General features: G+C 35.9%; 1 protein-coding gene across 1 annotated transcript in view; it reads right to left on the bottom strand.

Annotated features, from left to right (window-relative positions):
- The window catches only part of LOC118854676 (follistatin-related protein 5), a 227,600-nt gene that overhangs the window by 135,311 nt on the left and 65,733 nt on the right, over positions 1-26,556 (bottom strand). The window contains exons 2-3 of the mRNA XM_036764982.1: positions 15,902-16,063; positions 14,836-14,970 (exon numbers count right to left, since the gene is read on the bottom strand). Of these exons, the coding sequence (XP_036620877.1) occupies positions 14,836-14,970; positions 15,902-16,063 (297 nt within the window). The remainder of the gene's footprint in view (positions 1-14,835; positions 14,971-15,901; positions 16,064-26,556) is intronic.

Raw genomic sequence — 26,556 nt, 5'->3', positions numbered from 1 at the left:
AAAAGAAGTAATTGCTACATAAATTTATTTTTGCCATGAAGAGCTTTCATTAAGTTAAAATGGATGAACATTTGGCATGCATGGTGCAGAAAATATTCTTTCTTTCTGTTTTGGTTGGTCTAGATGGTCTCTGGGCTTTTTCCTAACTCTGGATTCTGTGACCATGTAAACACCTTGGTTCTTCAGTGGAGTATCTCAAATGCTAAACAGGCAAACAAGACAATAACTTGTTTCAAGCATTTTATGAGTGAAGATATAGTTTAACTCTCCTAAAGCGAGAGTAAGCATGTTAAAATCTCTAATGTATGACATAAATAGAACTGAAATCACAAGGAAATGTCTGTTTTGACACTTCTGGAATAAACACTGAAGAATAGATATGTGAGAAGGAGAACTTGATCGTGAATTGGCATAAAATTTTCCTCTTTGGAAACAGATACCCAATTCTCTCCCATTTCTGTCTGCTCTGATTCTTACTTCATACCCTTCCAAATTAGATTCCTTTAATTTAAAATTTCATTTCATAACTGAATAGATTAACATTAATCTTTTTATTGCACCTAATTAATCAGTCAAAAATCTTTAAGAATCAAATTTGGTCTCAACGATTAACACCAGGCTAACAAGGAGGAGCCTTAAACAAAGCCACAACTTAAAACAATTCTAAGGTACCCTAATATAATTGGGTAAAATAAGCACTGACCATAAAATCACCCAAATAAATCAAGATAGTCATGAAGAAAATCAAAAAGCAAAAATAATTTTAAAAATCCACTATCATATTCCTGTAGTTGCAACAATGTATTGAGAAGTATCTTATAGACAGGAAAACACTAAATATCCTCCCTAATTTATCATCAAGGAATTGCTTAGATAGTATTCATTAGGGAATAAACTTTGAAAGAAATAATATAACCATATGAAGTCATATTTTGAAATATGACTTTCAATATTTCACAAACAAATTACATGTATAATTGAATGAAGACACAGTAGGAAGTTTGTTTTATCATTATGTTGATGCTTGGAATATTAAAACTTTTGTTGCTGTTGTTGTCATATCTGACTCTTTATGACACCAATTTGGGTTTTCTTGGCAAAGATACTAGAGTGTTTTACCATTTCCTTCTCCAGTTCATTTTACAGACAAGGAATTGAGGCAAACACAGTTAAGTGACTTGCCAGGTTCACACAGATACAAAGTGTCTGTGGACAGATTTGAACTCAGTAAGATGAGTCTTCCTGACTCCAGGCCTGACACTCTATCCACTTTACCACCTAGCTGCCCTTACATTAAAACGTAATCAATTAGATAATAAACTTTATCCAGCTCCTGAAAGAAAAGTGATACACTCAAGTTTATCACAGAATAATTAAAAAGAAAAATTAGGGAATTTGGTTTGACTGTTACATATCTGTTAAAAGGATTTTATTCTCTTTTGTCTTTTTCCCCCTGTGGGGCTGAGGGTGGGAATGAGGTAAAATAAATTTCTGTTAATTAAAAAAATATAAAATTAATTTGAAATTTCCATTATTTCTTTCAAAAAAGGAATAAGTGGGTAATATTCCATTAAAACAGATACAGTGTATTTTCTGAGGGAGGGAAAACATATTCATTTACTAGAGATCAACAAAATGTTTAGTGTTCATAGCTCTTCAGAGATAACTCGGCCCTTATTTTGACAGATGTGCTTCAAAGGAGATGGTGTTCACCTCTAAGAAAAAGAAGAAATTATAAATTGGCTGGCATATTCTGCAACCATATAATTTGCATTTTGTATTTGGAGATTACATTCCCTATATTTTATCTCTTGATATTTAGAAGAAGATTTTCACAAAAGGACTCAGTAAAATATCTTCAATTCTATTTAGATTTTTGCAGAAGGACTCCCTAGTGCTAAGTCTAGATAAAGGCAATTACCTGACATAAAGAATATTGATATTTGGACCTCCTCTACCCGCTGTCAACATAAAAAGAAGACCTCATCAATGCTGGTTGACCCCCATTCAGTCTCAGAATATTAAAGAAAATATCACCTTCAGTCATCTTCTTTTAGTGAAGAGTGAGTCACTGTCTCTAGTTCAGCCTAGAAATGGATTGTTCAGTTCAGATATCTCTTCCCGACCTTTCTTTAGATTGGCATTTTAAAAAGCCATCTTAGTTGCTGCAGTATGATCACATTAACTGAGAAGCTGCAAATACATCACTAGGGTCATGGATTCATAGGATTTAGAATCAAAAGATTATCTTACTCATTTTATGCTTTAGTCTGCTTTTATTCATGCCTTTTGTTTTTTCATTATATTCATCTTATAGAATCATATTATCACAGAATCACTGGAAAAGACCTTTTGAGCCTACTGAAATCACTCCCTTCATTTTAATAGATGAAGAAAATAAGAGATTTTTTTTACAGACAAGTCCAAATTGTAGTTAAAACTGCATTTTAAGTTTAAAGTTACTAAACAAATCACAGTGAAAAAATTAGAGAGAAGTGCAGCAAGCCTCAAATATAGGGAGGATCTCATAAGACAGAGAATTTTAGTGACATGGGGTAAAAAAGAGTCTCTGTGACAGAATTTGAAATTTTCTTACTTCATGCCTCCCCACTGAGCTATCTCTTTTAACAAAGATTTTTTAAAAATAAAAAGCAAAAATAAAGATCAGCAAAATTAATATGAAAAGCCACACCTAATAGTACATGGAATATTCCATGCCTATACTTTGCCCTCTCTGCAAAGGAGTGAATTTTCTCAATGCTTCTTTGAGGCTAAAATTGGCCACTGTATTATGTTTCTTTCAGATTTTTTTTCATTTTTTGCGTGTATAATTGTAGACATAGTATATGCCATTTCTATGAAGATAGACTTTCTTGATTGCCTCAACTGTTAATGCCCTCCAAACCACAATTACCTATCTTCATTCAATATCTACTCTATATATACTGATAAACTTTTCTGGTGTCTCTCTTGATAAAATGGAAGTTCCTAAAGGGCAAGACTAGTACTGTTTCCCCACTTAATAGCCTAAGCACCTAGCATTGTGCTTGGCACAGAATAATGGATTAGTTAACTCTTGTTCATTGATTTACTATTTTTCCTTGTTCTACTCACTTCATTTTGCATCAGTTCATATAAGTTTTCCTATGTTGCTCTGAAGTCTGTATTTGCCATTTTTTGTAGCACAGTATTCTTCCATTACACTAATTTACCAACCCATCAATTCAGCTAGGTGACATAATAGATAAAGACCTGAGCCTGGAGTCAGGAAGATAAAAGTTCAAATTGGCCCCAGATAATTACTAGCTGTGTGACCTTGGGCAAGTCACTTAACCACCATCTGATTCAGTATCATCAACTGCAAAATGGGGATAATAATAGCATCTACCTCTCAGTATTGTTGTAAAGATCAAATGAGATCAATTGAAAACATTTAGCAGTGTCTCTCACATAGTAGACACTATTTAAATGCCAGCTATTATTATTTATTAGTACATGATCATTTTAAAGATGGAAAAATTAAAGCACAGACAAGTTAAGAGACCTATCAGATCTCACAGAGGGAATAAGTAGCAGACATGGGGTTTAAATGCAGGGAAGAGAAATCTCTTAACACATTTACGAGTAACCCTTTTAAGAGCTTGAGTGAATTGATAACATGATAAATGACTATTTAGAGATTGTAGAAAGATTAAATAAGTTCTGTAGAGTTTATAACTGAAAGAAAAGTGGAATTCAGGAATTTTACATCGCAAAGGAAAGATGAGTCAGTGACCACCCAGAGAATCTGCTTTGAGGCAGTGAAGGTTAAAAGGCAGGAGGATAATCAGTAACAGGAAGACTAACTGCTATGCAAGGAGCTTGCAGATTGGAAGAGAGAAATTGGTTTATAAAATTGCCGAAGAATTTGATATAATATTTTCTGTGAAGCTCACTGGAAGAGACCAGAGATCTGCAATATGTTTTGAGATATTGGCCTCCAATTATCATCTACAGTTTAAGAGAAGTGAAAGCTCTCAAAAACCTTCCTAGTTACTGCAAGTTCTGGTTGGAGAAAAAGAAACAGTGGGGTGATAAAAATGGGGTGATACATCTGCTTTGTTGTAAGGAAAAGTCTGAAACCAATTGGATGGAGCAGAATTCCATAGCCTGAAGAGCTGTCTGGGTCTGTGAGTGTTGTCTATATACTAAATCTGCGGAGTTTTGCTATGAACTCTGCTTTAATGTAATAAGAAGCTAAGCGGTGACTGGACAAAGCAAAGTTACATTGAATGAAGGACTGATTGTACCTGTACTTACTGCCCAGAGTGACAGCCTGAGGAGCTTTGCTTTTTTTTTGTCATGAGAGAACTGTATGTCACCATATTAGCATAAGGCTTTATTACGCCACTATCTTAGCTCCCTAACTGTTCAGGTAAAATAGTTAAAATACTTGATACTGTTTCATCAGTTCAAGAGCAGAAAGACGAATTTGCTCAGCAGGAGAGTGATGTAGACCAGAAGGAAAATATATTGAAGATTAAGTGACTTCACATATTTAAATGTTTCCTTAAAGGGGCAAGGACATCAAGGCCAGAAGTCTAGAGTTGTGACTGACCTAGAACACATGACACACAGGCCTCCCTGTTAGATTTCTTAAAATGTGTGCACATTCTGATCCTGCAGTCCAAGAAACCTTGTGCATTGATGAGAGTATGAACAGATTTATGAGTAAACTGTTAAGTTTTTTTTATTATTTATACATTTGTATTATATTGATTAACAATAATATTATGGTTAATTTTGCTTTTGCCTTATTGTTAAGTAAATATTTTATATTTAAAAGCTAAAGCATCATACTTTTAATTTTGTGTAATTAAGAAGCACATTGGTGTGGGTTAAAAAACCATAGTAGTGAGTAATGCGAACGTATCCCCTTATAAAGGAAGTACACCTAGCACCCTAAGAGAGTTTTGTGTCATAGCATCCTGTTAATGACACTTCCCTGTAATCCTCATACCTGTTGGTTTGTGGTAAGGTTGAATTAGCATACCATTCCAAAAATCAAAAATAGCAGTCATGAAATTCCCTGTGCTGTATACATTTCAGCTCATATGTTTGTGTGGATACAACTTCATCTCTCCAAACTAAATTGTCTTATATGTAAATGAGATTCCTAGATGAGATAATGAGTGAGGTGTCTTCTAGCTCTAACATTCTATAGTTCTGTGGATCTGTATCTCCTAAAAATGTAATGGAATGACAGGTTCTTTAAATCCTACCATCTCTAGTCAGAGACACATATGTTCTTCAAGTTGATATTTCATGTTCTCTTTATGCATTTGTCATGAATATTTCCAGGATACCTTTATAATCATTAACATTGATTTTCTATTTCATAGGGCATCAATAGGGCAATATGATGATGATGATAATAATAATAACTTTTTAAAAAGTACATAGTCACATGAAAACAAACAATAATTAATTAGCCTTAAATGTCCAGATATACAGGATCCCTGAAGGAAATTCTTATATTTCCTTCAGAATTAAAATAGAAAAATTCTGAACATGGCCACATAGCTTTCAAAATAGATGTTTTCTCTATGGCACTGTCATGAACTATAACAGTGTTTAGCTTGCATGCCTGGCAATAATGTAAAGTGCCAGCATAAAATATTTCTAAATAAATTAGGTAAATAAATATTGTCTAATAAGAGATGAGATATGAGATATGGAGATTTCGTTAATGTTACAGAAAGCTTTGCAGAGGAAATTTAGGTAATAAATCACAGTCAAAAGCTTTTAATCTTGTTTCACATTGGAGGCAATGGAGATGCCTGGTTGCCTCTGCAATATCTCATCTCACTCTCTTTGTATTTGAAGCTGTCAAATCTATAACACTCATATCATGTAACCTCTTGATAAGGGATAGGACGATGACATTATGAGGGGAAAAGGTGCAATGTGTTAGAAAAAAAGAAAAAGATGGAAAAGGCATATTATTTTTGGAATACAGTCAAGAGCCAGGAAGTATAAGCCAGATAATTTTCAGCTTGCTTTGGGTGAACAGTTGAAAAGATTTACAGAACAAGTCACTTCATGGAATATGACAGTGCCATTGGCCACATTGAGAATCTCATGAAATAGTAAATGCTTATTAAGCACAGTTAAGTCTAATAACGTGATTGATTACCATAACTAGGGTTTTATTATTAATTGCATGATGGGTTCATTAATAAATACATCTCTAACATGACAACCATGAAACAGGTAGATGGATCTTCTGAAACTGTAACTGCAACGTGAAATGTTTCATTTCCTCTCAGGATCAGCATTTAATATAAGCCTTGGTATTGGGCACTCAGTGGGTATTCATGAAATCTTAAATATGTCTTTTCTTCCTTAGTTCTCTCTCTCTCTCTCTCTCTCTCTCTCTCTCTCTCTCTCTCTCTCTCTCTCTCTCTCTCTCTCTCTCTCTCTCTCTCTCTCTCTCTGATACTTTTTGTTGAGGTTTATCTCCCTTTCCTGCTTAGCTCTATCACCTAGGTCATAACAATCGGGCTAAAAATCCCACCTTTGGCTCCCCCATGTTTTAAACAATGCTGCTTTTTCTGCTTGCCATCATTCTGCCCTCCTCTCTAAATGGCAGCACAAAAGCTTATGATTATTAAGTTTATCACCGGGTCATTTCGTTTCATCTAGCTCTTTTTTTCTGCAGAATCACTATCACAGCTGTTGGCGACTTTATGTGGTCTGGTTACTGGAGAGAGGATTCTGCCAAGTGCTCTTTAGCTCTGAGTTAATAACCTTTCACATTCTAAGCATTAAAACCGATCTCCAGGAAGGCACTTTGCAACGATGACTTTATAAAATCTCATAGCTGTCATCTGTGCCATTTTTCAGAGATGTACAGGGTAAGTAAAATTCCAGTTTGCCCCTGCTTCCATTCCCAGCGCTCTCCATACTTCTCTATGACCTTAAATAAACCCCTTGCTCCTTACACTGTTGTAGAGTTATGATTACTGCAACATCTCAAGATACTTTAGGTGGTTATTGATTGCAGATTGCATAGCACTTTGTGCATTGATACATATACTGCTCCTATCACTATACGTTACAGTATAGGGCCGGTGTCAAAGCAAGCACAGTTGAAGCACTTTTCATTCTTGGTTTGGACGCTGGGTGTTCAGATTCAGGTTTGTCAGGTTTACACAAATGGCAATACCTTTACTGTCTTAGGCTATGGTAGCCATACATTTACTTTTTAGAAAATCTACAGGGTTCAGATAGGTCTAAGCATTTAGACTCCTGCGTTAATCTTTAAAAAAAGTTATACTTTAAGGTTATGATGAAAGTTGCCTGTGCAACCTTACCCTTTTCTAAAATAGCCCCATACATGAAAGGAAAGACTCCATGGGTGGTTTCATTTATTCATGCAAATAACTTCAGGCTTATGAAACAGTTAATGATCCCACAACAGAGAAATACATTGCATTACATTTCCCAGAGGATCATAGGTCTAAAGCAAGAAGGGAATTTAGACATCATTTGGTCCAACCTCATCATTTTACAGACGAGGAAAATGAGTCCTGGGATAGTTGAGTGATTTGGCTAAGGTCACAAAAGTAAGTCTCAGAGGCAGGTTTTGAACCAAGGTCATCTGATTCCAAAATGTGTGCTTCTTTCCCTGAAATAGACTGCTTCACTGATGTACTTTGAATCAGAAACATAATTTTAAAAAATATGTGTTTGAATCTAATAATTGTAATGACATTATGTCAAAGCAAAATGTAATGGACTAACATGTTTCTACCATCTTAGCTAAGAGGTTTATAATTTGTTTCTGTTTGGTCCCCTCCTTTGCATTTTATCTACACTCCAGAGGAAGATTAATACAATGCCAGAATAATGCACTTCACTAAGTTTTTTTTTTCCTATCACTGCTAGAAAAGTGCTAAAAGGAAAAAAAATACACTAAAATATACTATATGCAAAGCCTAGTAAGAAAGCAGATTTCTAATGCTGCTACTCTTTGCTGAGACCCTTACCAAGGTGTGACCAAAATGATGCTGAGTGCCTCACACATACACACTCACCTCCTCACTGTGGAGGAGGGACTGTTTTCACAGTGTTTCTCATTTATATTAATCTTGATGATGATTCATTATCATCTAGGTATGACTTCCTTTAGGAATGAAAATGTGTCAAGTGCTTAGGCTAGGGGCAAGGAACATTAAAATAAATAACATACACTCCTAAGCCCAGTAAAATCATCCTCATATAATTCATTTTGTCCTATTTTGCTCACTTCAATAAGTGCCATTTGATCACCAATATCTCATCTCACTCTCTTTGTATTTAATTGATCTCATTCCTACACCTCCATTTAATCTCAGCCAGCCACCTAAATTTGACTCAGATATGTGACTGAGGAGTAAGATTCCCTGAAACATTCTCCATAGTTAAATGTTTCATGAGAGGAAAATGTAAAATGAAGTTCCCCGACAAAGTTTGGCAGTATTAGACAACATTTTCAATTTTGAGAATTAGGTGCTAGAGCAAAATACAAGCCTTCTAGCTGCTTGACACTATGCCTGAATCTGTTCCCTGAATAGTACTTGTCAGGGGTGAAATGTAGGATAAGTGGAAATGTGACTGGCATCCCTTAGCTCCTTAGTAAGCAGCTAATACCTAGATGATTAAGTTGAAGCTATATGTAAACAAAGCTGTGCTGTGTCATTTGGCACCAAAGAGGTTTCTTTGTTTCCTCCCCGCCATCCCCACAACCTCCAAATGGATACTCATGCAAATAAGCTGACCATCATATTATGCCTCAATCTTCCAATCATATAAATATTTGTGTATATACATTTTATGTATACATACAAATAAATACACATACACATATCTGTGTATATATGTGTGTGTGTGTGTATGAGTATCTGTGTGTGTACCCTTGAAGGCAAGTCATATTTATTAGCAACATCCTGCAGTTTATTTACATCCATTATATAACTTTCCATTGCTCTTTTGAGTCACCTATAATTTTGATGACACTTACCAATTATGTGTGGCAAGTCACTTAACCTCTCTGTACTTGTTTCTTCATCTGTTAAATGGGGAAAATAAAAGCATCTACCTCACAGAGTTGTTTTAAGGATAAAAGGAGATAGCATATATAAAGTATAAACTTTCAAGTGTTATAGAAATGCTAGTTGGAATTAGCATTAATAACAATAATGAAAATAGCAATAACTATTAATAGGACCATGATATTCCATGACTGGTAACCAAAGAGCATCTCCATAGACAAGTGATAATATTTTTTAAAGACATGTTAGTGGCTGCTTGGAAGGCTGGGTGACTAAAAGTGTGGTATAATTGCTCAGTTACAATTTATCATACAATCTCTTCTTATATAATTCTAGCTCTATGTTGTCTAACTGCAGTGCTTATAAAAGACATATGTCCTAATTGACTAATTCACTGGGTTGCTCATATATTTGCATGTCCCAATCTGTTCAAAATGCTTTCTTCATGTCCAAGGTTTCTCCTTCGTTGATTGCTAGGATTTTCTAAGGGTTATAGGATCAAGGCCTCCAGCATATTAGAGAAGTTGTTTAAGGAGAATTTATGGAAAAATATGGAAAAAATAAGGAAGCTAGCTCTCACTCTGGAGTCAAAGAAGTTGAGTTTGTCTCCTTCCTGTTGACATTTACTATCTGCATGATCTTCAGCAAATCATTTAGCTTTCCTACACCCCCATTTCTCCATCTCTAAATTGAAGCTGATATAGGGCAGCTAGGTGGGTGCAGTGGATAGAATACTAGGCCTGGAATCAGGAAGACTCATCTTTGTAAGTGCAAATCTGGCCTCATACACGCTACCTGTGTAACCCTAGGCAAGTCACTTAACCCTGTTTGCCTCAGTTTCTCACATGTAAAATGAGCTGGAGAAGGAAATGGCAAACTACTCCAGAATCTCTGCCAAGTGTAACAACAATTTGGCTTGCAGCTGTTGTTGAGATGTAAGACCCAACAAGACCAGCAGCTCAGGTTCTTTTGATCTGCTTTACTAAGGAAAGTAACTTTGAGGGGTTAACAATCTCACTTTAATACAACATACAAATATTATTCACTTAGGTCAGGAAGAAAAGATCAGCCCCCTGAACTTCAAGGCAAATACAAACAAATTACAAACATCAATAGTCAGACCTTGTCTGATTCAAATCAAAATTCATAGTTACCAGGAAAGCATCAACATCTGGGTTTACAGGCTGGGGGGCTCTTAACAGGGGCTGCCCAGGGTCTCTTCAAGTCACGCACCATTCTTCCAGTGAATGAGAGCCCCCGAAAGTCAAACACCAACCTCCCCTCATTTATATCCAGTTTGGAGCCCTGAGGGCTCTGACCTCACCCAGGCTGGGTGTGTGAAAGTTCCCCAACCCCAGCATCACATCCTATACAAGTCAATGACTCTTGATTGCCTCATTGTTGAGAAATACTCCTAAACAAAGACAGAAAAAAGGTTTCCTGCCCATTCAAACAAAGGGGAGACTTGATAGTCTTAGCATCCCAAAAGGGAAGAACATGGAACAGTCTGATTGCCTTAACACCAAGAAAACCCCAAATGGATCCATAAAGAGTTGGACATGACTGAAAAAACTAAACAACAATAAAATGAAGGTGTTGGCTTAGATGTCCTCTTAATTCCCTTCCATATTTTTGACTGTGATTTAATAAGAATCTCCATGAAAAAAAAAGCCCAGATTGGTTGGCATCTGCAGTGATAAAAGAAATGCTCACATTAGTGAATTTACAAGACCAATGAAGCATTCAAGTTTGCTACTAGTATTAAATGCAATCCTTCCTACTCCTCTCCCCACACTTCAAAACCTCCATTGTCCCCAAACAAAATAGTCAAATATGAAAAGAAAAACATAAAACTAGGAGAGAAAAACCTATGTGACAGGATGATACTGAAATCTGTATAATCTATTTTGACTATGGGGAAAACTAAAGATTGGCTAAAAGAGGAGGGATTTTTTGTTTTGTGTTTTGTTTTTGTTTTGTTTCATTTTTGTGTTTTAATGTCTAGGACCTGATGCAGCTGGGCGGTATAGGCCATAAATTTCAGGGCTTGACGTCATGAAGACCCCAGTTTAAATTCTGCCTCAAACACAGAAGTGATGATTTTAACATTATAGGTGAAGAATGGTGATGAAACTCCCTTTATCAATGTAGGTCAGTCCCTTTTTTGTGACTTAGAGTTTTAATAAGCTTTCTAGAGCACTGAGAAGTTAAAAGACTTGCTCAGGGTCCCTTGGCTAGTATGTATTGGAGGTAAGACTTGACCCCAGTTCTTCCTGGTTTTGAGGATGGTTTTCTATGCAGTACATTATGCTGCCATAGACACATGCATACATGCACACATACACATACACACACATACACGCACATACTATACATATACATACATACTATAAAATATTTATATATCTATCTATGAATACTATAAAAATGAAACCTGTTCTAGTCATTTGAGTAACCACAGAAAAAAGTTTATAGTTTCTACTTTAAATCTTAGAAATGGATATAAACACTTTACTTCTAAAATATATACACACCCAAAAAAACAACCTTACACATATTACCTATACAAATGGTTTTGCAAGTCCCATAAATTTACATATGACAAAGTTTGCATCATTGCACAATTTGTGAAAATGTTACTTATTTTAGTATCTCTAAAATAGCATCCTATAAGAATCCATTTAAATTAAATTATTTGCTAATCTGATGTCTTCAAAATGTAAATTTAAAAGAAGGTAATAAAGACTTAAGACTCTTCAAAGATAATCCAGTCCATGTAGTAAACAATTATATATAGTACAAAAATGTAATACAAAACCACAAATATGTAGTTATGTATGTGTGTATACACATACATATATATGTGTGTCTGTGTATATGCATGTATATATGTGTATGCATATCAAATATATACTTATATGTTCATTAAATTATATGTCAAGGCTTACTGCATAAGACTTTTCATTAAAAAAACCCACATAAAATATGTTGACTATATCTGGGCCCCACCATCATTAGATTCTAAACTCTTTGAGTAACTTCTTTTTTTTCATTTTTATATCCCTATCCAGAAGCACAGTGCCTTCTCAATAATAGGGGCTTTAAAAATACTTGTTTAAGTGAATTGGTTTAGAAGATATCTTACAAGTTATCTGTTCCTAATTATTCTTCAACAAAGGCATCACGTTTGCAGCACCTTGCTTCAGAAACACATAGGTGTACAAATTTCAACAAAAACTTTATTATCTATATTTTTGACCTCTGAAGATATCAATATATGATAGTCCTAGCTATCATGACGAGGAGCTAAAAACTAGGATATTATGCAATAAATATGTGGGTTTAAATGAGATTAGAAAGTAAGTCTTAATACATAATCCTATAGAAATATGTCATATCAGTATTAAAGGGCCTATCCATAAAATGGAACTGCCTCTAAAGCACAGGGAGTATCATAAAGAAGGCAATAAAGAGATTACGTAGTCGGCATCATTAGCCTGTAACATATGACCAAAAAACAAAAAAACAAAGAACAAGAGTAGAAGACATTATATGATAGAAAGAGAAGATAAGATGTGGCAAAAATGAAGGAAGACATGTGGACAGTGACAGTGCTCTACTGGTGCCCTAACGGTGTCAAGAGAAGGCAAGGCATGTCTCCAACCAATTAGGTGGATACTATTGTATCAGCTTTTGGGAGGACATGAACAAAAATCACACAAAATGGGCAGGTACATATGGCTTTCCATCTATATCAGTGGAGAGAATTACTTATTTAATGAGATCATAGATCAATTTGAGTATTTTAGAAAAGGGTATATGTTCTAATTACTTCTACCCAAGAGAAAAAAAATCATAAATATAAAGTTATTTTATTATCTTATATTATTATCATAATTCATAGTATAGCCCATCTTTTTAGCAATGTTTCATAACTGTGATCATGATCTCAGAAAAAATTATATAAATAATCTCAGAAAAAATTTATATAAATAATCCAAAGGGTTACACAGAAAAATCCTTCTTGGATGGAATCTCTAGTATTCCCTGGTTCTAACTGGTGAGCCATTTTGCCTTAATTTGCTAGAACCTAGCTCCATATGCTGTCACTTTCTTCAGTCTCTTCATGTGGGTTCCTTCTCCTCCTTCCCCTCTTATTTCTTGCACCTTTTTATTTCTTGTCTTCCTTTCTTAGAATGTAAGCTCCTCAATGTTAGGAACTGTCTTGTTTGCTTTTATTTGTATCCTCAGCCCACAGTGCAAACACAAAGGAAGTATTTAAATGATCTCTGTCTTGGTCACTATCTTTGTCTCTCTGTGTCTTCCCATCTCTCTCTCTCTCTCTCTCTCTTCTCTTCTCTTCTCTCGCTCTCTCTCCCTCTCTCTCTCTCTCTCTCGCGTCTCGCGTCTGTTCTCTCTCTCTCTCTCTGTCTCTCTCTCTCTCTCTCTTTCCCCTCTCAGCTCTTATTCATGAGAATAAGCATGTCATCAGTGATGATCTACAACAGAATGTCAAATGTACATTGAGACCCACAACACTCCTGAGTACAGCTGAAACCCATTTAAAATGCAATTGGAAAATCTTTAACAAAATAAGTAGAAATAAAAGAGAGCAGAGATGGTGTTAATATGTGATTTTCTAAGTCAATATGTGGCCTGCAGGGATCCCTTTTTACAGTTTAGTGACCTCTATTTCTATTTGAGTTTGATATTACTGACCTCCATTGAGAAGAGTGTTGCAAAACAAATTGAAAATACATATAAATGAAAATTAAGGTAAGGTAGTTATGTACTAAGAATAAGGTGTACTGTATTTGAACCACTGATACTAAAAACAAAGGTGAAGACCTCCAGTAAGTTGAAGTAAACCCATGAACAAAAAGTGCATAGACTGAGACTGTAAAGAATTGCTATCTATATGTTTGAAAGAAGTATTTAGATGGAAAAAAAAATAAAAGATCTACCAAAGTATAAAAGAAAAATAATATAACTAAAGGTCTATTTTTTAAAAAGTGAATCTTAGGGAATTACATCCAACCAAAATATTACAATACCTGAGTTAGTAACAAATAGTAACAACTGAGAAGAAAACTGTTGTTGGCTCTTTCAGTGCTCATCATCTTGGTCTGGGCTTCATGTGCTATTGTAATTCCTTCCTGCATAAGTTACCTTACATTGACAACATCCATGCTGCATTACGGTATGACACTGTCAGAACTACAAAAGGGGATATGGTATATGATTGACATATTTAATTGACAGATATGGAAGCTCATCTGAGAAAAAAGTAAAGCTCACTGAGGGCAGGGACAGTTCTCTTTTTGTCTTCGAATCTTCATCATCTATCATAGAGCTTGATACATTGTGGGATACCATCTGGACCTGTAATTTTATTGACAAAGGGAACTCCCACGTGAAGAATCTTCCTTTATCAAAGCATATAGGTACATTCCTTTGAAATAAAAATCCATAAGACTTGACTAGAACCCTTAGAGGGTAAGCCCACAGTTGGCATTTTAAAAATCCTTGTTGACTAATTAGTTGTTTGGCTTGAGCAATTTAAAAAACAAAGAACAAGTTTAGACTAGCATTTTACAGTACATATTTCTTTCACTTTAAATATCTCACTGGCACATTTTTAATAACCCAACTCTCCTACAAATCTGAAAATAGTATGCACGTCTAATTGTGCACTATAGCCATTATAGTATGTTATAAGAAATTTGGTTTCTACTAATGGAATAATATATTTAGTACATACGTGTCTTTCTAGCAGAATCTTCCACAAATAGAGATGAGATGTCTTCATCTACCCCTGCTTCATTCTTGGCAATACAGGTGTATGCTCCTGTATCTTCATAGCGAACATTGCTGATGTGAACTTCACTGCCATTTGCTGAAAGAAAAAAGGAAATCAACTTGTAAACTACAAGTTCAGATTTGGTACAGTGATTTCTGATTACACAATCACACAGCTCATCCTAATTAAATGTTTTTCCTTCTTGAGTTTGTGCACTAGAAAAATGCCAAATGATTCCAGAAATATTCAAGTGGTTAGTGAACTCGACTATTATTCTATTTGCTGGTAACAGGAATCGAAAATTTCCATTCAACTCTCTTCTTGCATCTTTGTACTTATTTTAGTTTATATGTCTAACATATGAAGCAAATTACAGTGGTAAATTCAGAATCTTTCTGTACATGCTATTTTGTTATCTTTTCTTCCCACTTGGTAAAATTATTGAGTTAATGCAAGCTTTTACATAACTTTTTAATGAGATCCTTTTTCAATACCATAAATGGGACAAAGCATTTCTAAGATAGATGCCATGAGTTTACCTCAAGTTGCATAACCACAAATAATTATATCAGGAACAGGCTTTCGCCACAGAACATTGTACTTGAATATTAGCAAAGCATGTTGGGTCCACTGTCTAATGCTTTATTACTATGTAGTCCTGCTGATGATGTTCTATTCCTATTCATCAAGGATCATATTATGCCCTACTTTCCCCTTGAAGAAACTGACAACTACTATAGCTAATAGTGATTTCCCTAAATTTGACCATTTAGGCATGGAAACAAAAGTAAACTTCCTCAGATCCTTCCCTCTATAACTGTAATATTCTCAACTATTATGTCCTTCTTCCCTCATGTCTCAAAGGAAGTCCTTTCCAAAGTTAACCCTTCCTTCACTTATCTATGCCCTTGAGTCCTTCCATTGCCATATAAATCTATGCAGCAAAGGTATCCAACAAAATTAGGCATGATCTCAATATTAACTTTGTACTTGAGCTCATGGATCACATACACAGAACTAAATGTACCTTGAAGAGTTAACTGTTTAGATAGCTTTGGAGTAATGTCAATTCCATTCTTCAGCCAACCAAGCTGTGGTTTAGGTATGCCATCTGCATGGCAGCGGAGACTAGCTGTTACACCTGGTTCTCTGGCCTGGCTCTCTGGATACACACGGATAACTGGTGGAACTGAAAAGCAAAAACAAGGGAAAACTGAGTGAGTTCTAAAACAATTTAGTGATATAACATGGTACTGCCAGCATGTCTAATATCATTCAGTTTTTAATTCCGTCACTTGGAAAATTTGTTGTTGTTCAGCCATGTCTGACTCTTCATGACCCCATTTGGGGTTTTCTTGACAAAGATACTGGAATGGTTTTCTATTTCCTTCTCCAGCACATTGCATAGATGAGGAAACTGAGACAAACAGGGTTGTGTCTTGCCCAGGGTCACATAGTTAGTAAGTGTCTGAGGCTGGATTTGAATTCAGGAAGATGAGCCTTCCTGACTCCAGGCCTAGCATTCTATCCACTGCACCACCTAACTGCCTCACATCCCTTACACAATAGTGAGACATAATAGAATTGATCTGAATATCATTATTCAGCAACATTACAAACCTATAAATTGAGCCAATCATGTAGTCCTTAGTGATCATCCACAAATTAAAATGTAAACACAAATGCAAGAAAGTTATACAGATCTTAAATTTATCTCATTGAAATTATTTCAACAGTTTTTACAATATATTTTCTATACAATAGATTAAAGGGTACAAATTTAACTCAAAATTATTATCAAAACAAAAGAAGTGCAAATAATTACACATAATTCATTAAAAATACTCAATGCACAATCTTTCTATTCCAAAATGTTCCATATAGTTTGTAAAAATAGGTATCTCTAGGTTTCAAAAGAAGTAGCATTTAGAACCATAAATTAAAATAACCATTTTAGCAAAATTTGCTAAAATATTATTATCACTTCACATGATGCTAAACATGGAAACTATAAGAAGCCCTGCATGAAATACAAGAAAAAGGAAAGTTGAACATATATAATTGTACCAACTTTAGAGATCTCATTCATTGTCTCAGGTAAAATAGTAATTCCTCTTCCATGTAAGAAGGAACAATTATTTTAATATCTTAACTTAGAAATTCAGTAGCACCCCTACTCAGCATTAACAGGTAGCATTGTGATAAGCTACATAGAAAGGACATAACTTCTGCCATGGACAGACAGCATTCAGTAAATTAGGAAACAGGACAATAAAGTGATAGAAAAAATAAAATGTCACCAATACATATTAATGGATATAAAAAGTAAGGAAAAAGGAATAATATGCTCATAGACAATTCAATTCAACTAATATTTATTAAACACAGATAAAAAGTAAATCTCATGACCTAAGGATGTCCCACTGGCCTCTACTTATTATTTTCTTTTAAAATATTGAGAAATATTTAGTATTTTCTTTAATTTCTTTTATTCCCTGTATATTGTACCTTGAATATTCATGTAAAATTACATATATGTTCCATTTCACTCATCAACCCATTTTCAGTGTGCATGGATACACATAAACACAGACCAATGCATAAGCAAACACGGGCACGCTTGCACAGTTCTTTACTTGTTTTTCCTCCTTTTCATTGTCGTCCATCTATTACCTACTCCTTTTTCCATTACCCACTGTCTCCTATCATTTAGAGAGTATATTTTAAAACACTGAGCTGCATTTTGTTTCTGCCCTGCTTATATATTATCACACATTCAATTTTATCACCACTTTCTAAAGCACAAGTATCAAGTATCGTTACATCGTTTTTATATAAAACTTTCTTCACGTACATATTTTTTCTTTAAAAGTCGATGTGTATGCTACTTTCTTGTGTGAGTGAATGAGTGCTAATAAACACCTATCTATGACCATGTGTGCTTGTATGAGTGTGTTTTTAAGTCTGATTAAAGGGGATCTAGGTAGGTATATGAATATCCATATACCTAAATCTTTGTATTATTTACAGAATTAGGGAATCAAAAGGAATATCAGAGTAGCATCTAGCCCAACAAATAAAGGAAGAAATCACATTATAAAATATACAACAGTTGTTGGCCAGTCTGTTTGAAAGCTTCTAAGGAAAACAACTGCCTCTCAAGAAAAAAAAAAACATTTTTAGGGACATTTTTATTTGTTTTGTTTGTATATTTCCTGACCTCAAGCCTAAACTTGTTTCTTTGCAACTTCCAGTTGCTGCTTCCATAGGTTCCTTCCATGTAGAGTCAAAATAACAAGTATATACCTCTTTCCCATAACATCCTTTTAAACTCTTGAAGAAATGGAACCAAGGTTGGAGGCAGCATGTCAGGCAAACTTTCATCATATTCCCCTACAAACAAGTTTTACATAACACCTCAAATCATATTTTGGAGCAGCAGAGACAATAAAAGGTCAGGTTAAGACACTTTCCCAGTATAAGAAAACTTAGGATATCAACAGGAGACATCTTTTACTTGGAGGGAAGGGGGAGGGCTTTTTTGGAGTACACTTGGGGCATCAAAGATGTCCTCAACAGTGCAGCAGCAGGAGCAGCAGCTTTGGGAGCTCTCAGCCCAGAGATGGGGGTGGGGAGCAATGCACTAGTCAGAAAAAGATTACAGGGGTCCTTTGCTGGCACTGTATACAGCTGGCACTGAGTGGCAACTCTATTGTCTATAGGCAGTTGTGGGATACAGTGCCAATGGAGAGAGAAACATTGATGGTTGGTCACAAGGGAGCAAGCACCCTGGTAACCTTACCAAAGCAAAGAGAAGCACTAGTATTTGTGTCTTCAAGAGATTAGGGGCCATTCCTGGCTAAAGACCAGAGAACAGATAAGGAGAGCAATGATTATACCTCTCCCAGGATCATAACACCTTGGAAGCGTGAAAAACATGCAAATCCCCTAGGAATATTATCACCAAATTCCAGAGTTCCCAGATCAAGGAGAAAATACTGCAAGCAGCCAAAAAGAAATAATTTGAGTATTGTGGAAACACAATCAGGATAGCACAAGATCTAGCAGCTTCTACATTAAGGGATCAAAGGGCTTGGAATATGATATTGCGGAGGTCAATGGAGCTAGGATTAAAACCAAGAATCACCTACCCAGCAAAACTGAGTATCATGCTCCAAGGCAAAATATGGATTTTCAATAAAATAGAGGACTTTCAAGCTTTCTCAGTAAGAAGACCAGAACTGACTTTCAAACACAAGAATCAAGAGAAGCATGAAAAGGTAAACAAGAAAGAGAAATCATAAGGGTCTTACTAAAGTTGAACTGTTTTGTTTACATATCTACATGGAAGGATGATGTGTATAATTCATGAGACCTCAGTATTAGGGTAGCTGAAGGGAATATATATATATATATATATATATATATATATATATATATACAGAGAGAGAGAGAGAGAGAGAGAGAGAGAGAGAGAGGGAGGGAGAGAGAGACAGAGACAGAGAGAGAGACAGAGAGACAGAGGGAGAGACAGGCAGAGACAGAGACATAGACAGAGACAGAGACAGAGGGCACAGGGTGAGTTGAAAATGAAGGGATGATATCTAAAAAAATAAAATCCAATTAAAGATGAGAGAGGGATATACTGACAGAGGGAAAAAGGGAGAGATAGAATGGGGTAAATTATCTCACATAAAAGATGCAATTAAAAAGCATTTTCAGTAGAGGGAGGAAGTGAGGAGGAGTGAGTGAACCTTACTCTTATCAGAACTAGCTTAAAGAAGGAATAACATACACACTCATTTCAGTATAGAAATTTATGTTACCCTACAAGAAAGAAGGAGGGTAAGGGGATTAGAGTTGGAGGGGGTGATAGAAAGGAGGGCAGTTTGGAGGAGGGAGAAGTCAAAAGCAAAATACTTTTGAGGAGGGATAAAGTGAAAGGAAAGAGGGAATAGAATAAATGGGAGGATAGGATGGAGGGAAATACAGTTAGTAATAGTAACTGTGAAAAAAAATCGAAGGAAACTACTCTGGTAAAGGGTACTTTTCTCAAACATATACAGAGAACTGCGTCAAATTTATAAAAATAAGAGCCATTCTCCAATTGCTAAATGATCAAATGATATGAACAGTTTACAGATTAAGTAATAAAAGCTCTCTATAGCCATTATGAAAAAATGCTCTAACTCACCATTGATTGGAGAAATGTAAATCATGACAACTCTGAAGTACTACCTCATACCTGTTAGATGGGCTAATAGGACAGAAAAGGAAAATGACCAATGCGAAGGGGATGTGGGAAAAATGAGATATTAGTGCAGTGTTGGTGGAGTTGTGAAGTGATTCAACCATTCTGTAGAATAATTCGGAACTGCATTTTTACCTAGCAGTACTACTAGGTCTGTATCCCCCAAAGAGATAAAAAAAAAATCCTCAAGAAAAATATATATACAAAAATATTTATAGCAGCTCTTTTTCTGGTGGCAAAGAATTGGAAATGGAGGGGATGTCAATCAACTGGGGAATGGATGAACAAAATGTGGTATGTAATTATGACAGGATGCTATTATGATATAAGAAATGATCAGGAGGATGCCCTCAGAAAAACTTGGAAAGATTTACATGAGCTGATACAAAGTGAAATGTACTGTGTACAAAGTAACATAAATATTGTAAGATAATTAGCTGTAAATGACTTAGGTATTCTCAACAATACAATGATCCAAGACATCTTTGAAGGACTTATGATGAAAAAATGCTATACTTCCCCAGCGTAAGAAGTGATGGTGTCTGAATATAGATTGAGGCATATATTTTCACTTTGTTTTTCATGAGGTTCTTTTTGGTCTACGTGTTCTTTTAGAATATGTCTAAGATCCATATCAAATCTATATCAGTTTCTTCTCAATAGGGATGGAGGATAGGGAATGGGAGGGAGGAAGGGAGAGAATTTCGAATGCAATGTTTTCAAAATGAACATTAAAAACTGTTTCTACATGTAACTAGGGAAAACAAAATGCTAAATAAATTTATTCTAAAAGAAACAGAAAAATGGGATGAAGATAAAGACTAAGTACTTCAGCTGAAGTATAAAAGGCAGGGGAAACAATCTGTGTTCAGATCAAACAAAAGCAAAAATAGACCTAACTGAAAGATATTATCAGGGAAACTACATTTTATTAAAAGATGCTGAATATAAAATGATGTGCGAAGTAATATAAAAAATTACAAGTTTCTCTGATAAAGGATTCATTTATCAAATATATACTGAATATAGAACTGATTCAAATTTATAAAAATAAATGCTATACCCCAACTGATAAATGGTCAAAGGACATGAAGAGGCAGTTTTCAGAAGAAATCAAAGCTATCAATAGTAATACGAAAGAAATGTTCTTAATCACTATTGGCTAGAGAAATGGAAATTACAACAATTCTGAGGTATCACCAAACACCTATCAAAAATGACAAATGCTGGAGGCAACAAGAGAAAAATAGGTACTCTAATGAACTGTTGGTGGAATAGTGAGCTTGTCCAACCATTCTGCAGAACAATTTGGAATTATGCACTGAGGGTTATAAAACTGTGCATGCCCTTCTACCCAACAATAGCACTAGGCCTGTATCCCAAAGAGATCAAAGAAAAAAGAAAAAAAAGGACCTATATGTACAAATATATTTGTAGCAGCTCATTTTGTCGTGGCAAATAATTGGAAATTGAAGGCATGTCCATCAATCGGGGACCAGATAAACAAGTTTTGGCAAATGATTTTGATGGCGTACTATGTGATGAGGCAGGTGGTTCCATGATGGAAATCCTTTTAGGAACTGATGCAAAGTGAAGAGAGAAGAACTAGGAGATCACTGTGCATGGTAACAGCAATGTTGTAATGATTACCGACTGTGAAATATTTGGATACTCTGATCAATACAATGATCTAAAACAATTCTGAAAGACTAATAATGAAAAACTGCTATCCATCCCCAGAGAAAGAACTGATAAACTTTGAGTGCAAAATGAAGTATAATTTTCTCACTTTCTTAATTTTTGTTGATTTGTGAAATATAGCTAATATGGAAATGTTTTGTATGATTTCACATGGATAATTGCAATCTTATTTCTTGTTTTCTCAGTGCACAAGGGAGAGGTTGAGAGAAAGGGAGAATAGAACTCAAAATTTAAAAAGAAAAGAATGTTTAAAATACACAAATAATAAACTTAATTTTAAAAAAGCACTATGAAGGCTTGAAGACAATTATGCCCTTCCATCTCATTCGTCTTTTTTTCACGTTACACAAATCCCTTTCCTTTAACAGATGCCTCCTACATCAGATAAGCTCAAGATTCTTCAACATTTCAGTGGCCCTCCTCTAGATATTATTCATCTTATCTATGATCTCATAAAATGTAATGAAGATAATACTCCAGATGAGGTCTAACAAGGTCACAATATGGAGGAATTATTGCCTACCTGTCTCTAAAAGCTTTGTCTCTCCAAGTTTGCAAGAGGTTTTCTCGGCTGCCACTTCGTACTGCTGACGAATATTGAGCTTGTAGTCCACTAAAATCCCCAGATATGTTTTCACCAAATGCTGTCAATTCCTGCCTCCTCCATATCATACTTATGGATTTGATTTATTTTTTGTGCCCAAGTGTAAGACTTTATCCTTATTGAATTTCATTTTATTATTTTCGGCCCAGTGCTCCAGCTTGTCAAAATCCTTTTGTATCCAGACTGTCATTCTGTATGTTAGATATTCTTTCTAGCTTAGTGTCATCTAAAAGGTTGATGAACAAACTGTTTTTTTTTATCCAAGACAATGAACAAAAGTGTTAAACATCACAAGGCCAAGGACAAATCGCTGGCATAATCCACTGGACACCTCCTGTGACATCGACACAGCAACATTGACAAATATGCTTTGAGTCTGGCCATTTGAACAGTATTGAATTCACGTGATTATATTATATCTGAGCCATATCTCTCCATCTTCTCCACAAGAATAGTATAAAATACTCTGTCAAGGGCTCTGCTAAAATCTAAATCAACTGTATCCACAGCATTTCCCCTTAACTATTAGTTTAATAATCATCCAATAAAAAGAAGGAATGAAGTTAGCCTGGAATAATTTATTTTTTTTTCTTTTAAATTTATTTATTTAACATATTTAGTTTTCAGCATTGATTTTCACAAGAGTTTGAATTACAAATTTTCTCCCCATTTCTACCCTTCCTCCCCACTCCAAGATGGCGTATATTCTGGTTGCCCTGTTCCCCAGTCAGCCCTCCCTTCTGTCATGCCACACCCCTCCCATCCCCTTTTCCCTTCCTTTCTTGTAGGGCAAGATAAATTTCAACGCCCCATTGCCTGTGTATCTTATTTTCTAGTTGCATGCAAAAACTTTTTTGTTGTTTTTGAACATCTGTTTTTAAAACTTTGAGTTCCAAATTCTCTCCCCTCTTCCCTTCCCACCCACCCTCCCTAAGAAGTCAAGCAATTCAACATAGGCCACATGTGTATCATTATGTATAACCCTTCCACAATACTCATGTTGTGTAAGACTAACTATATTTTGCTCCTTCCCAACCCATCCCCCTTGATTGAATTTTCTCCCTTGACCCTGTCCCCTTTCCAAAGTGTTTGTTTTTTATTACCTCTACCCCCATCTGCCCTCCCCTCCATCATCCCCCCCTTTTTTTATCTTCTTCCCTCTTTTTTCCTGTGGGGTAAGATACCCAATTGAGTATGTATGGTATTCCCTCCTCAGGCCAAATCTGATGAGAGCAAGATTCACTCATTCCTCCCTCATCTGCCCTCTCCCCTCCTCCCACAGAACTGCTTCCTCTTGCCACCTTTATACAAGATAATCCACCCCATTATATCTCTCCCTATCTCCCTCTCTCAATATATTCCTCTCTCATTCATTAATTTGATTTTAATTCTTTTAGATATCTTCCCTTCATCTTCAACTCACCCTGTGTCCACTCTCTCTCTTTGTGTATATATATATATATACACATACATATATACATACATACACATTCATTTATATATATAATATATGTAATATTAATATAATTATATAATTAATGTAATTATATAATATTATATACAATATATAATATTATGTATATAATATATAATATGCATATATATATGCATATTCCCTTCAGCTACCCTAATACTGAGGTCTCATGAATCATACTCATCATCTTTCCATGTAGGAATGTCAACAAAACAGTCCACCTTTAGTAAGTCCCTTGCAATTTCTTTTTCTTGTTCTTTTCCTTGATTACCTTTTCATGCTTCTCTTGATTCTTGTGTTTGAAAGTCAAATTTTCTATTCAGCTCTGGTCTTTTCACTGAGAAAGTTTGAAAGTCCTCTATTTTATTGAAAATCCATATTTTGCCTTGGAGCATGATACTCAGTTTTGCTGGGTAGGTGATTCTTGGTTTTAATCCTAGCTCCATTGACCTCCAGAATATTGTATTCCAAGCCTTTCAGTCTCTTAATGTAGAAGCTGCTGGATCTTGGATTATTCTGATTATGTTTCCACAATACTCAAATTGTTTCTTTCTGGCTGCTTGCAGTATTTTCTCCTTGATCTGGGAGCTCTGGAATTTGGTGACAATATTCCTAGGAGATTTCTTTTGGGGATATATTTGAGGAGGCAACTGATGGATTCTTTCAATATTTATTTTGCCCTGTGGCTCTAGAATATCAGGGCAGGTCTCCTTGATAATTTCTTGAAAGATGGTATCTAGGCTCTTTTTTTGATCATGGCTTTCAGGTAGTCCAATCATTTTTAAATTATCTCTCCTGGATCTATTTTCCAGGTCAATGGTTTTTCCAAGGAAATATTTCACATTGTCTTCCATTTTTTCATTCCTTTGGTTCTGTTTTATAATATCCTGATTTCTCATAAAGTCACTAGCTTCCACTTGCTCCAATCTAATTTTTAAAGTAGTATTTTCTTCAGTGGTCTTTTGGACCTCCTTTTCCATTTGGCTAATTCTGCCTTTCAAGGCATTCTTCTCCTCATTGGCATTTTGGAGCTCTTTTGCCATTTGAGTTAGTCTGTTTTTTAAGGTGTTGTTTGCTTCAGTGTATTTTTCAGTATTTTTTTTGGGTCTCCTTTAGCAAGTCATTGACTTGTTTTTCATGGTTTTCTAGCATCCTTCTCATTTCTCTTCCCAATTTTTCCTCTACTTCTCTAACTTGTTTTCCAAATTCTTTTTGAGCTCTTCCATGGCCTGGGACCAGTTCATGTTTTTCTTGGAGGCTTTTGGTGTAGGCTCTTGCACTTTGTTGACTTCTTTAGCCCGTATGTTTTGGTCTTCTTTCTCACCAAAGAAAGAATCCAAAGTCTGAGACTGAATCTGAGTGTGTTTTCGCTGCCTGGCCATATTCCCAACCAACTTGACCCTTGAGTTTTTCAGCGGGGTATGACTGCTTGTAGACTAAAGAGTTCTATGTTCCACGTTTGGGGGGGATGTGCCAGCTCTGCCACACCAGCACTCCTCCTTCCCCAAGAACCCCCAACCTAGACAGGGCTTAGGTCTTCAGCAGGCTGTGCACTCCTGCTCTGATCTGCCGCTTAATTCCTCCCACCAGGTGGGCCTGGGGCCAGAAGCAACTGCAGCTGTAGCTGCCCCACCTCCGCTGCCCTGGAGGCAGTGGCTGAACCTCGAACTGCTTCCACTCCTGCAGCTTTTCCCAGTAACCTTCTCTCTTGTCTTTGCTGTTTGTGGGTTGAGAAGTCTGGTAACTGTTGCAGGTCATTGATTCAGGGCACTAGGGCCCGCTCCACCCAGCTCCTGGTCTGGTTGGTCCGCGCTGCTCACGGCAGGGAGCTCACGCTAGTCCCTGCTTTCCAGCTGCCATCTTGGCTCTGCCCCCTTAGCACTTGAATAATTTGTTTTTGAAGTAATGCTGAGGTTGTGTAATTACTTCTTCCTTTTAAAGATATTTCCCAGCTGTCTATTTAAAGATCCTTTCAAGTTAAAGTTACTAATTTTTAGTTTGCATAATATTTTCTCTTCCATTTTTACAAAATAACAAAATGTGGACATTTAGAGTTTTCTAATTTTTTGTTACTTCCATTTTTCATGTTCTTTAAAATATCATTTACCATGGTTTTTTTTAAGGTGTTGTTTTCTTCAGTGTATTTTTCAGTATTTTTTGGGGTCTCCTTTAGCAAGTCATTGACTTGTTTTTCATGGTTTTCTAGCATCCTTCTCATTTCTCTTCCCAATTTTTCCTCTACTTCTCTAACTTGCTTTTCCAAATCCTTTTTGAGCTCTTCCATGGCCTGGGACCAGTTCATGTTTTTCTTGGAGGTTTCTGTTGTAGGCTCTTTGACTTTATTAATTTCTTCTGTCTGTATGTTTTGGTCTTCTTTGTCAGCAAAGAAAGAATGCAGAGTCTGAGACTGAATCTTGGTGCGTTTTCGCTGCCTGGCCATAATCCCAGCCAACTAACTTGACCCTTGAGTTTTTCAGTGGGGTATGACTGCTTGTAGACTACAGAGTTCTATGTTCCACGTTTGGGGGGGGAGGTGCCAGCTCTGCCGCACCAGCACTGCTCCTTCCCCAAGGACCCCCAACCCAAACTGGGCTCAGATCTTCGGCAGGCTGTGCACCCCTGCTCTGATCCGCCACTTAATTCCTCCCACCA

Source organism: Trichosurus vulpecula, chromosome 6 (assembly GCF_011100635.1).
Source record: "Trichosurus vulpecula isolate mTriVul1 chromosome 6, mTriVul1.pri, whole genome shotgun sequence".
Classification (NCBI taxonomy): Eukaryota; Metazoa; Chordata; class Mammalia; order Diprotodontia; family Phalangeridae; genus Trichosurus; species Trichosurus vulpecula.
This window is presented reverse-complemented; position numbering and strand designations above follow the sequence as displayed.